At 39.1% G+C, this 12959-nt stretch overlaps 1 protein-coding gene across 3 annotated transcripts; it reads left to right on the forward strand.

Moving 5' to 3' along the window:
* The first annotated feature begins 552 nt into the window (after window positions 1-552).
* On the forward strand, window positions 553-12574 carry ugt5g2 (UDP glucuronosyltransferase 5 family, polypeptide G2). 3 transcript variants are annotated; one of them, XM_079860996.1, is made up of 3 exons: window positions 553-623; window positions 745-882; window positions 7303-12574. In XM_079860996.1, exons 2-3 carry the CDS (start codon window positions 760-762, stop codon window positions 8875-8877), a joined length of 1698 nt encoding a protein of 565 aa, XP_079717122.1. In that variant the 5' UTR covers window positions 553-623; window positions 745-759; the 3' UTR covers window positions 8878-12574. The 3 variants fall into 3 exon arrangements, with proteins under 3 accessions (XP_079717122.1, XP_079717121.1, XP_079717120.1); XM_079860995.1 differs by having other exon boundaries at window positions 748-882; XM_079860994.1 differs by having other exon boundaries at window positions 592-882.
* The last annotated feature ends 385 nt before the right edge of the window (window positions 12575-12959 follow it).

Here is a 12959-nt window from a genome sequence, read left to right on the forward strand (position 1 = left end):
ATCAGCTTAATCAATATAAATTATTTTGTGTGAATAGCATTTGGAAAATGCCTGTGTCTTTATTTGTTTATTCCTTTAATATATAGTATGTAATCAGACTTATTCAAATTATATAATTATTCAAATAATAATAAAACACATCTGATTAAATGGTTATAAGTCTTTTCTTAATCTAAAGATTTTGATTATTTTAAAGGGATCTTGTCTGTGAATAACTTTGAGTCTTAAATAGCAGAAGTGAGCAGACGCCTCAATTTATTTTTTTATTAACAGATTGTTATATGCTGTTTGCACATTTACAGTATGCAGTATGGAAACTGAGATTTGTCACAAAATAAAGCATTTAATTGTAAGTGAATTTGAAGTGTGTATATAAACAATTTCATAATGTAAATATATTTTATGTGTGCAATTCAACATAACATCATAACACATTTTTTGCATATCATGCTGGTCAGAAAGAACTTGGACTAAGAAACGTTTCACAACAAAATTCTTCTGCCAAATGAAGGAATTATGTTCAATAGGGAAGATAATCTCTCTGTCTTCAGAGACTTTGTGAAGGCTTTTTCTGTACGTGGCAACATTTTTGTGCGACTGAAACTGTATAAGGCTCAACTGAGGTATGTAACCTAAACATAAGAGAACCTGACAGTCTACATTTTAATCCTTTTGTGTATACATTTCTCGTATTAGAGAAATTGAAAGTAATGTTCATGCTTATTGTTCTTGTTATTTTGAGAGAAGAAAAAGAGAAGAATGTGTGGATACGTGTTCTTCATTTTCCTTTGGACATCCATCCTTCTCTCTTTACCCTGTGGTTATAATGGCGACAAGATCCTGGTTTTCCCCATTGATGGCAGTCACTGGGTGAACATGGAGGTACTGATTTGAATACACAGGAAGTGTAGATTTAAATGAGAGTAGAATTCCAGCAAAGTTCATTGTTCTTTATATGCTTTTGTGTAAGTTGCTGTTTTCCTGTGTTTCCCTCAAAGTAAAAACAAATCAGGTAATTTAAAATAAACCAAGAAGTGTAGTTGCATTATGATATATAAAATCACAATTATGAAAAATCAATTGCAAAATTTTGTCACAATTGTGAGATGTAATGTCACAATTACCTACAATCATTTTTTTATTCCTCTGAAGATAAACCATTTATTTATTTTTAAAAAGACAAAAAGTGAAATATATAACCAAGGTAATCTGTCATCCTTTTGGCTAGCGTTACATTATATGATCACGCTCTTATTCGTGCAAATGCTTTTCAACCATTCAAGCGCGATGAGCCAAAAGAAAACGGGCTATTTGTGAATCTCCTGTCTATGTGACACACACAACACAAAGAAAGACGCACGAGCATAGACAGGGCACCAGAATTGAGTTCTCCTTCACGCTTGAATGAACAATTACACACAATTATGCCACAATGTAAGTTTTGTCCAGTGTCCTCATAAGAGCAATCTTAAATGAGTTAAATAAAGTCTTAAATGAACGTAAAGAGTGTGAGGTGTGTGAGGTCCGTGTCATGAGCAGCATATCTTAAAGTGACAGCAATCACTAATACTGTCTGTCATTAAAGTTAAAAACCCCTCTGTGTTGAAAGTACAAAGTCATAAATCAACACCATGGCTAAGTATTTTCTCCTTAAAACTGCAGTGAAAAAAAAAGACAGTCTCAAAAATGTGTTTTGAAATCGCAGGTGTTTCTGACATCACAAAATACCTTAGCCAATCACGAAAACATGCAGGTGGGCTTTAGCATATCATTAACTGCAAAGCAGGGGAGTCTCCAGAGAGCCTGGTTAGCCCGGTATATTTTCTGGTGATATTAAAAATTCGGGTACATTTAGCAATATAGCGGGTGAATAATGTATTTGATGATCAGGGTTTGAAATTAACACCCGCCAACCCGCCAAATGCGGGTAAAAATAAATTGTGGCGGGTAACTGTCAAATCATTAGCCAATTTGGCGTGTTACTTATTGGGCCATATTTTATCGATCTAAGCACATGGTCTAAAGCGCATGGCGCAAGTGCACTTAGGGCAGGTCCGAATCCACTTTTGCTAGTTTAATGACGAAAAAATGGTGGCGCGCCAGGCGAATGGTCTAAAAGGGTTGTCTTTATTCTTTTAATGAGTAATGGGTGTGTTTTGGGATATATGTGCAATAATAAACCAATCAGAGTCTCATTTCCCATTGCCTTTAAATGCCAGTTGCGCGCTCGGCCATGGCAGATTCGCTATTTACATGATGGAATTTGATAGTGGAAAGACCGAACGCGTCGCAAACGGATCTGCTTGTGCGCGAGGTAAAAGCGCGCAAGCAGACCATCTACGGGACAAGCCGGATTCCACCATATCTTTATGAACTCAATAATAATCTTTTACATTGTAATCCTTTTATTTATGGCATGTTTATGTGCTGCTGAGTGTCACTGTGAGTTTAATAAGCAGAGTATACGTGCGTTGTGGACCCGCCTAGGCACACATTACTAACGCGCTCATTAAATAACAAAAAAAAGATGGCAACATTCCCAGTGCAATTTGATATGCAGTTTTAATAAAGTTGAATTAAGCCCTATTCGGACGGGAATAGTTTAACATGGAGAGGTGGGTAGTATTAATTACCAGAGCTTCTCTGTGAATTTAGTCCCGTCCGAATGTGCCATCTCAGTAATCATTACGGACAAGGTCAGTAAAGATTACGGCGACTTTTACCTTCAGTAAAAAGGTCCGGAAAAATTACCTCAGGTAATACTAATACCGTGCGAATAGACCCGCTGTGAATATGTACGTAAATATTTTGTCATTTCCTGTTTAAAAGTAGTTTTCCCCCACAACTAATCCTATACCTACCAATACTAGGGGGGTAGTAATTTGGCGGGAGTCAGAATTCGGCACAACACCAGACCTAACTGTTTTAGGTATATAAATATCATAGACAGTAAAAGAAATGGACACAGCGACCCCAAAGACTTCAATGGAGAAAAGTTGAGTCAATTAGAAGCACTCACTTCCTGATGGCTGAGCGTTAATGATGCGCGGGTCGTCTCATAACCCGCGGACCGCATTTTGTCACTTTATTTGCGGGACGGGTTGGGGCGGGTCATAAAAAAAAAATCCTTGTATGTTGCGTGCAATTTCCAGCCTATATTAAATATTTGGGAATATCCATTTTCATATTTTATTAGGTTCTTTGATAAGGTTACAATACGAAGGCCGTAGCAACGTAACTTGCGTGATGTCCCCAAACCTTTGGCGTCACGTGATACGTCACGAAAGGGGCGCGCAGAGCAGCTCCCGCCGCCAGCCACGACAACAAAAACGGAGAAATAAAAGTGAAGATGGAAGACGAGGTGCGGGAGAAATTGAGGTCGGGAATTTACATAATAAAAGAAAAAAAGGTCAGGCTGCTAAATCTAATGTTTGGGACCGGTTCTTAGAAATAGTTGCTGCAGGAGACAACAGCAGTATCGGCTACATGAAGAGCAACTCGTGTGAAAAAATATACAAACACGAGAGCCACAAAACGGGCACTTCCAGCATGTCAAGACATATTTTGCACAGCGAACGTAAAAACGCTAAATGAACATTTCCGTGTGTTAAATAAAACAAAAGTTCAGTGGCTATAGCATAGGCTGTAAACTGTTGACCTATACAAATCTGAAATAAAAAAATGTTTAGTCTATTAGATGAACACAAACGCTGCTTTGTAAATGTTGAAAATGTTTATCATTATCTTATTAATATGACCTGATTTATGGTTCATATTCATAATCGTCTGTTGTTGCCAGTTTACAGGGCGATGTTTCCAAGCACTTTCAGGCTGAAATAAAGGCTGTTTTCATTTACATTGCAATGCCTAGTAGCCTATGTCTTTTTAATGGTCGTGGGTGCGGGGCGGGTGCGGGGCGGGTGCGGGGCGGGGCGGGGCGGGGCGGGTTGTAAAAATAGATACGGCGGGCTGGGGCGGGCCAAATAATTTCATAAAAGCGGGACCCTCGGGTTGAAAAAAAAGCCGACCTGCGCATCACTACTGAGCGTACTGCGCAGACTCAAACTGAGCTTGACGGCGTAGATGTGATGTGAGCAACCCGTCTGTCTTCTAGTAGCTGTGCCAAGAGAAACCTGAATCATTCCCTTCCGAAACTTGCAGAGACGGAGAGTGTGAGTAGGAGGTGTCCATGAGCTAGGAGCAGGAGCAATTTTTGCTAAGTATTCTGATTAATAATTTTGTCATTTTGCCTCCACGTCCCCCCGATTGCCCGCGAGCTTCTCCTCCTGTCTACACGGTAACCCCTCTGTGCGACAGAGAGTCGCGTGGTTATGACGCAATCGTTAGTCTGTTTTTACAAAAACTGCTTCTACGGGGCCATAACGTAAGATACAAGGTAATGGAGCCTTTTATACATTTTCGTGTTTCTTTAGAAATAAATAATGGACAAATGGAGTCTTTAAACGCCTCAGATGTAAAGTTAAAATGAATGGGAGTCAATGGAATGCTAACAGCAGGTGATGGTCTGCTAATCAATGGCGGCCCCCGGGGAAGCTTCAGTTTCTGGCTGATGGATTACCCCCTTGATAAATATAGGTTACATGTGTTTGTGCACGTGATATCAGGAAGCAACGTAATACACACATGACGACAGGAAGTTAACAGCGCTGTGTAAATCGAGTTACTCCTCCCACTTCTGCTAGTTTTACTGAGATATCTTATCCCGTGCGAATTGGCCATTAATATTACAGACATCCTGTAATTACATTACTCCATCTACCCTTGTAAAGTTAATCCCGTCCGAATAGGGATTTAGCTAACCTTCTATGTCATTTTTACGCTTCAAAGTGTACACTTGCAGGTGTTGATTATAATTAATTTAGGCTACTGTTAGGCCCATAAATAATAATAAGGATAAACGTATATAGTTATCTAACATCTGACTAATTTAAAATTAACCACAAAACATAACATGCTAAATGGGGGATATCTAGCCTGACGTCGTCATACTCAGATTCTAGTCAGAATGTGAGTCTGATACTGCTCCACTGGACTGTGATTAAGAGGTGTGTTTCAACCGAACCAGGAAAGTAAATGCCTCTGCACTCAATTGGATAGACCTACAACCAATCAGAGCATGATTGCACACGGGTGCTATAACAACGTATGTTCTTCGAGGCATTTGTCGATCAGAAAAATGAATGATTATGGTTCTCTGTTCCTCTTTTAAAATGAATGCGCTGTCGATACCTTCTATAACAGACGCGATGGTGGAATCTACACATCTCAATTCTCCAGCGGCAGCCATCTTTGTTGTAAACGAATTCAACCCAAGTGCTCTTTGTTGATGTGGATGAATACGTTACTGTTGATTATCTGTCCCTCATCGTATAAAGCCCGCCCTGACAATTTGATTAGTCCGAACAGCTCTGGTTCGAGCATTGTTGCTCCATAACATATCAAGTCCGGCTGGCATCCAGGCTTAGGCCTATAGATATATTCCCCATTTAGCATTTTGTGTTTTGAGGTACTATGCTATGATTTTTAATTAGTCAGATAATTATATACTTTTAAAATATTGTTTATCCTTATTATTATTTAATGGGGCTATCAGTAAATTAGCCTAATTATAATTAACACCTGCAAGTGTACACTTTGAAGAGTAAAAATGACAGACGATTACGTTAATTCAACTTTATTAAAACTGCATGGTAATCAAATTGTACTTCCAAAAGTCATACATTTGTGAAAAAAGAAGAAAAACTAAATAAACAAATTTACAAATTTCTTTTAAGTATAATAAATAAAACATAAAAAGCAAATAAAAAATAAAATAGTCAACATTGTGACAATGCTGTAACAACCTAGTTATAGCAACCTTTTGGCCATGTTGTTAAAACGTTGTTAGAAGGTTGGGTACGTTGTGCCAACGTTCTGTGTTTGCTCAAAGCTCAAAAGGTTGTTCAAAGCATTTCTAAGGATTCTTAGAAGGTAGCTGTCTAACTCAGAGGTGGCAAATGGGATTATGGTTTTGTGTAACATTAGCAACACATTATTAGCTGTTTGATAACGTAGTCAAGCAAAATGCTAATCATATTAATTACCGTTATGTGTCCAACGTTGTTGAGAGCGATACACAAAACGCATTACCATTCTGATACATCGACTTGTAGACGACGGTGTATGACCGAGTGAATCTCTGAGCTGGTGCGAGTGAGTGGAGGCGGGGCTTAATGCACATGGTTCCGTGTCTACTAAATGAAGCAAGGGTGTAGTAACATTAAAGCTATTTAAAGGCATGAATAATAAAAAACCACAGGAAAAAAAACGTTTAAATACGTAATTTTGGTGATCAAAGATGAGTTTTAAGGAATAAAATGATTGACTACAGGGGGACTTTAATCAAAGAACAAACAGAGAAAATTACTCCCTGCTCTTGATTAAACAACTTTTGTAGCTTTAATAAGGATTAACCTATATTTAATTTATAATTTATGCAGATCAGACTGTTTGATGACTTTATTCAATTTCTGTATTTTTTTCTACCTGTTAGACAGGTAGGAAGGGCACAGGTAAATGTGACATTTAGTGAAATTCACAACGTAATTTCGGGAGGAGTGAACCCATCTAATCTTTCAATTAACTGCCGGAGCATATAAGCAGCCGCTTGCCTTGCTCTGGCATCAGCTGTTTTGGCATTCCTCCACCTCCCCAACTCCATCAATATAATTTAGGCATCTTGCTACCATACTCATCATCCAAGCATTAGTAGCCCCACTGGAGGGTATATCTAAGCTCGAGCTGAAGCTGCTTCCTCATGCCCCTTGCAGACAGCAAGCTAAATACGCTTAACCTTATTAGCTTAAAGATTATATGGGCAAAGGAACTCGTGAATTATGGGTTTATGTGAGGGTTGTTTTATGTTCACTTAAATTAAAAGTTGTTCTATTTTTTTGAAGCCTAATAAATGTAAAAAAAAAAATGATAGCTTTCAATTATGTAATGTTGAATGGCTATAATTATTGTTTAAAATTGGGGAAAAAAATATTTTTCATTGAGACATCAGTAGCTGTATTAGAATCAGTGATACGGGCCTTAATTCATAAAAATATGCCATTAACAAGTATTTAAAAATACTGTCTTTATGTTGTTTCTACATTAATTTGGAGATTAACTGTGAAATTATTATAAAAAGTTATAAAATATATGAAAAATATTGCGATTAATCACAGAAAAAAATGTGTATTAATCTAGTTAATTTTTCTCATTAAAACATGAGTGCACTCCTTTACTGCCCCCTAGGTGCTGGTGAAGAAGCTGCAGTCTCGAGGACACGAGCTGAGTGTGATTCGCATGGAGGACAGCTGGTTCATCCAAGAGAATTCACCTTCCTACACCTCCATTACAGTGAAGCTTAAAAAGAAACATATAGGCCTGGACCTGTTTGAGACTGCAGTACAAAGGATTCTTGAGGCCCGCAGGAAGGGCACGATGATGGGAGCACTAGTCCAGATGTCTGAATTTATTGGAATCTTGAATGTGGCCCACACCGCAACCTGTGCCATGCTGACCGCCATGCTGGAGAACAAAGCTCTGATGAGACAAATAAAGATGGCGAACTATGACTTGATGCTCACTGACCCTGCCACACCAGGTGGGATCATCCTGGCACATTACCTCCACCTTCCAATGGTCTATAATGTCCGCTGGATGAGTTTCGGAGAGGGACACTTCTCCATCGCACCTTCTCCAATCTCCTACGTGCCTGTGCCCGGTTCTGGTCTAACGGACCAAATGGGACTGTTAGAAAGATCCCGTAACCTTCTACATTATGGGTTGAACCTTATTCAAGAGCGCTGGCTGGTGATTCCCATGTATACCAGCTTGTTGCTCAACTACTTCCCTCCGGACGCCGACCTCCTCGCCATGCAACTTTCAGCGGAGATGTGGCTAGTGCGTGTTGACTTTGTGTTCGAGTTCCCACGACCCTCCATGCCAAACCTCGTCTACATTGGTGGCTTCCAGTGTCGTCCAGCCAAGCCTCTTCCTGCCGAGCTGGAGGAGTTCATGCAGAGCTCAGGAGACCATGGGGTGGTCGTGATGTCTCTGGGAACGCTGATCGCAGGATTGCCCAGAGAGGTCATGGAAGCCATTGCCTCAGCTTTCGCCCGCATGCCACAGAAGGTGGTCTGGAGGTTTATTGGCGAGAGACCTTCATCACTTGGCAATAACACCCTACTACTTCAATGGATGCCTCAGAACGACTTGCTGGGTCATCCAAAAACCCGTGCTTTCGTGGCTCATGGTGGCACCAATGGTCTATATGAAGCCATCTATCATGGAGTGCCAGTTCTGGGACTCCCTTTGCTATTTGACCAGCTAGATAACATAGTACGTCTTCAGGCAAGAGGTGCGGCACGGATGCTGGACGCAGCTACTTGTACATCCGAAGAATTCCTTGAGGCTTTGAGCGATATCTTAGAGAACCCAACATATCGTCAGAACATGCAGAAGCTCTCCGGTTTACACCGAGACCGACCTCTGCATCCTCTCGACAAAGCAGTGTACTGGATCGAGTTTGTCCTGCGCAATAAAGGTGCGCGCCATCTGCACGCTGAGGCTTACAACATGTCCATGTACTCCTACTACTGCCTAGATGTGGCTGCAGTGGTTCTCCTCATGCTTCTGGTAACTCTGGGAGGTGTCTATACAATATGGATTCGAAGATGGAAAAGAGAGACAAAAAAGGCTGTTAGAGATGGCAACAAAAAAGCTGTAAAGGATAGCAGTAAGAGGCTGAAAGAGAGCATTAAAGCTCTGAAAAACAGCAATAATATTACTATTCCAAAACTAAGAGCAAGCAAAACAAGATTTTAGTATAAACACAGAGAGCTACATACTTCATTGTTCTTTATATTTTTCTCACTTTCATTGTATCCAGTGTTCTTTCGTTCTTTCGTTCGTTCTTTCTTTCTTTCTTTCTTTCTTTCTTTCTTTCTTTCTTTCTTTCTTTCTTTCTTTCTTTTTTCGCCATTAACCCCCACCCACCCCCATTTCTTTTCCTTGAGCTCTTGCAATTCTCTGCCAAGACTAAACTGTGTGCTTGTGATTAGGTGCAGATCTCTTCCTGGAATCCTTCACATTTGTTGTAATCCCCCTATTTGCACACAAAGCATTTAAGGCCATTCAGCAAAAAGAAAAAAAGGTGAGTCACCTCACCAGTGACAAACAGATGCTGGTCAATAGGCTATTCTGTGATCAAATGATAAAGCCATGCTGTATAAGCTACTCAGCCTGTTCAGGATATGACATACAGTTCCAAAGTGTAAAAAACATGTAATCATTTGTAGCTCCATGAAACAATTTAATTGTAACCATTCACTTTTTCATTGTGTAAAACATGGCTAATTACTATGCATAGTAATGCATAACAAATGGTCAAAATAAACGCTCTTACCCGAGTCCAAAACAGCAGGTTTCATTTTAACAAGCATTTATATTTTGCAGCCAATCACCAGCAGGTGGCGCTATGGATGTATTCAAAGTACTGCTCAGAATAATTTCTGCAATCCAAAATCAGATTACATACTATTTTACATCAGCGTAATGCTTTTTATACACCATACATCAAAATCCCATGTTTTCATTAAAGCAAAAATTATTTAAATTTAGATGATCACGAACCTGACCAAAATGGTGCGTGTCACCACACTTTCTCTTTACCACAGGAGGAGGCCATTCTTTTCTCCAGATATGAGACAGGAGATGGCTGGAAGCGCATGCAGGGACAGAATGATAAAAAGAAGACAGGCAAGGAAGAGAGAGCTCTAACTGATTGAGGGGACATTAGCCTGGGCTGTACTCGCTAATGTATGCTTCTAATGACTCGTTATCTCATTATCAATCTTATTCTCGCTCATCTTTTCTTTTCCTCACTCTCTCCCCTTTCTCTATCTCTCTATCTCCTCCCAATCGACCAGCAATGATGGGAATAGCAATTAGGACGCTAGTCTGCCAAATGGCTATTTTAATTAGCCTTTCTTAGCGAGAGAGAGAGAGATGGAGAGAGCGAGGTGGGACGAGAGAACGAGTGAAAGAGTGAGAGAGAGAAAGAAAGAGACTAATGTTCTTCATAAGTGCTACAGATTAGAAGGTCATTAGGCTTTTGCTTGAATTAATGATTAGGAATTCCTGCAGGTCATAGAAACTTATTACACAAGCCTACTTAACATTAATAGAACCATCCTATTTGTGTTAAACACAAAGAAATTAAAACTAAAAACCAATTACAGAGTGATGGCATTGTCTTTCGCCCTCCCCCTGGTCACCCATAACGGAGACCCAGTGTAAAACTCTCTGGACAGTAGAGACTCTATAGTCGCACAAGGATAAATGATCGGTTTCGCTCGCGCTCTCCTGTTTCATTCTTTCCCAGTTTTACTCCCTGGTCATTCTACGTTTTTTCCTATCTGCTTTCAATATCTTCTGCTTTTCCACTGTATGTTCCGTCATTGTCAGTAAACCGCAGTATTTCTCCGTTGTGGTACGTAATTTTCTTCAAGAGCACAATGCAACATTCTTGTGTGTTATTTGTTCATTTGTGGCTTGTTTGGGACACGGGCTGGTCTGACGAAAATCTCTTCAGAGGCACTTTCCATCCCAAAAGAGATAGACTACTTATTTCAGCCCTTTCTTAGATCCATCCCCCTGACGCATAAAAACAAGGCAAAACACACACATAAGGCCTACTTTGTGCACATAGTGTTCATACAGAAAAAAATATGCGCATAGATCATATAGAAAAGTAAAGTAGAGTATAGCCTACATAGCAAAATCATGATTAAAAATGTCCTCTGCAGCCATACGAGTGATTTGTGTGAGGAACAAACAGAAATTCACTATTTGCTGATAATCTTCCCCTCCAGTGAGCTGTTAACTGCTGCATTGAATCAGTGAGTCAGTGAGTTCAACTTAAGAACCGAATCAATTTGATTCATTAACAGACCATTCCGTCTGTGTTTGAAAGGAATCTGAATTGATTCAATGAAAAGATCTGGCTCAAAGGAACAATATTATGAAGAATGGTTCTAAACAGTACCAGATTAGGTACTACATTAAAAAATCATGTCATGACTGGGGGTATACTGTATGTTCATACATAAACCAAACAGTAATTGAAAACTCAAACAATATAGATCTCTCACTTACATGCTTAGTGGAGAAGAGGAGAGAAGTATCCTCAACTGAACAGAGCTGGCCACACATTTTCTGTAAAAATAAATAAATACAAAAAATAACAAAAGGACAGTATGATTGGTAAAATTTTAAAGTTAAAATGATTCTAAGAAGGACATCACGTACCTGTTGAGAGTGTGTTGGCAGTCTGTGTAGTTGGATGTTGATTATTGAGCTTGAGAAGATCAATAAGGATGTGGCTTTAATAGAGTTTTTGACAGTTCCAGATTTAAAAAACAAAAGGGCGGGAATAAAAAAAAACAACCTAAATTAAAACACACACACACACAAAAACATTTCAGCATCCTTCAGGATGATATTGTTCCAACTATATAGTATTTGTAAAGAACTTCTTTATTTTTTTACAGTGAATGATTCATTTATGAATTTCTCTCATGAACTCTAAGGTGGATGTGAAGATTTCTAGTGAATAATGACTTAAGCTTTGATCTGTTTTTCACACAAGGTGTCGTAAAAAGATTTATAGCACATGAGTAACATGTACAACTTTTATGATGTTTTTATGGTCCTTTTTGCATCCTTTTTTTCAAAAGCTTGACTGCTCCTGCATTGTATTTGAATGAAAAAACAATCAAACAAATCACTTCATTACACCATCACATTTCATATGTAATGTACGCAACCTTAACTATAATCATAAAATTACAACCCTCATATTTCAACAATTAAACATCACAGCAATTCCTATAGCAGTACATTGTGGTTGTATTTGTATAGTGTCCCTCAGTTTCTTTCTCTCTTTCTCTTTCTCTCTCTGTCTCTTTCCTTCTCTTCTTTATCATGACGTGCCCTGAGGTTATGATTGTTATGATTTATATCGGACTGTTTTGAGATCTCTCTCTTTCTCTGCCCTCTGTCTTCATCTCTCTTTAGCTTTCTCATTCCTCCTCTCTCCTTTCTAATCAGTTCTCCTTGCATCCCCCCAGGTCGATTTGGGGAGTAATAATGAAAGAGATTTAACCCTTTCATGTTCAACCGCTTTGACCCCGAACACCTTCCCTCCATAGCGTTTCTCACACACACAAACACCTCTTGTAAATAAATACACACACATTTGGGTGCGGATGACAGCAAATGCAGACACGGATTGCAATGGAAAACACACTATGTAAAACAGATATTTAATTTTTTCTCTGTCCAAAAGAGTGAGAAATTGGAACACTGTTGACTTTATGAATTCACACATTTTCACCTGTTTATATCCTTGCTCTGTTTTGTACATCCATCTGCGAATCCGTCTACCTGCCCATCTGTCTGTCAGACTCTCGGCCTGTGCGTTTAAACCCCTGATGACGTCATGAATAAACAGGATATCTTCCCACCTAATTATGCGCTGTTAATTACAAATTTGGACTAATGTGCTTAATTAGACGAACGTTATTTGCTCTCAGACACAGGACATCTTTTTTTTTTTTTTTGATTTAGAAAATTATCTCTTTAACAAACAATATGACTTAATTGCAGACATTTGCATAAACAAATGAGCTAATTAATTACAACCAAGCACTTCCTGATGAGTCGGAGGACAATGAGACTCCAAATGTTTTCCTAAGGGATACGGAAGGAGGGAGGGAGGCAGCGAGAGAGAGAGAGATAGAGTTTAAATGAAAGTTTATGAGCTTGTGAGCATGCTAATATGACTCTCTGAGCATGAGGAATTATGTATGTGTGAGAATTTGCTATAAATGTCCAGATAAATAAGT

The sequence above is a fragment of the Squalius cephalus genome (genome assembly GCF_949319135.1).
Source record: "Squalius cephalus genome assembly, chromosome: 24".
Lineage (NCBI taxonomy): Eukaryota > Metazoa > Chordata > Actinopteri > Cypriniformes > Leuciscidae > Squalius > Squalius cephalus.

Bases quoted from the DNA above. Each gene is read 5' to 3' on its own strand.
- ugt5g2 (XM_079860996.1), top strand. From the start codon at position 760: ATGTGTGGATACGTGTTCTTCATTTTCCTTTGGACATCCATCCTTCTC. The intron at 883-7,302 runs GTACTGATTTGA...ACTGCCCCCTAG, and splicing joins GTCACTGGGTGAACATGGAG to GTGCTGGTGAAGAAGCTGCA.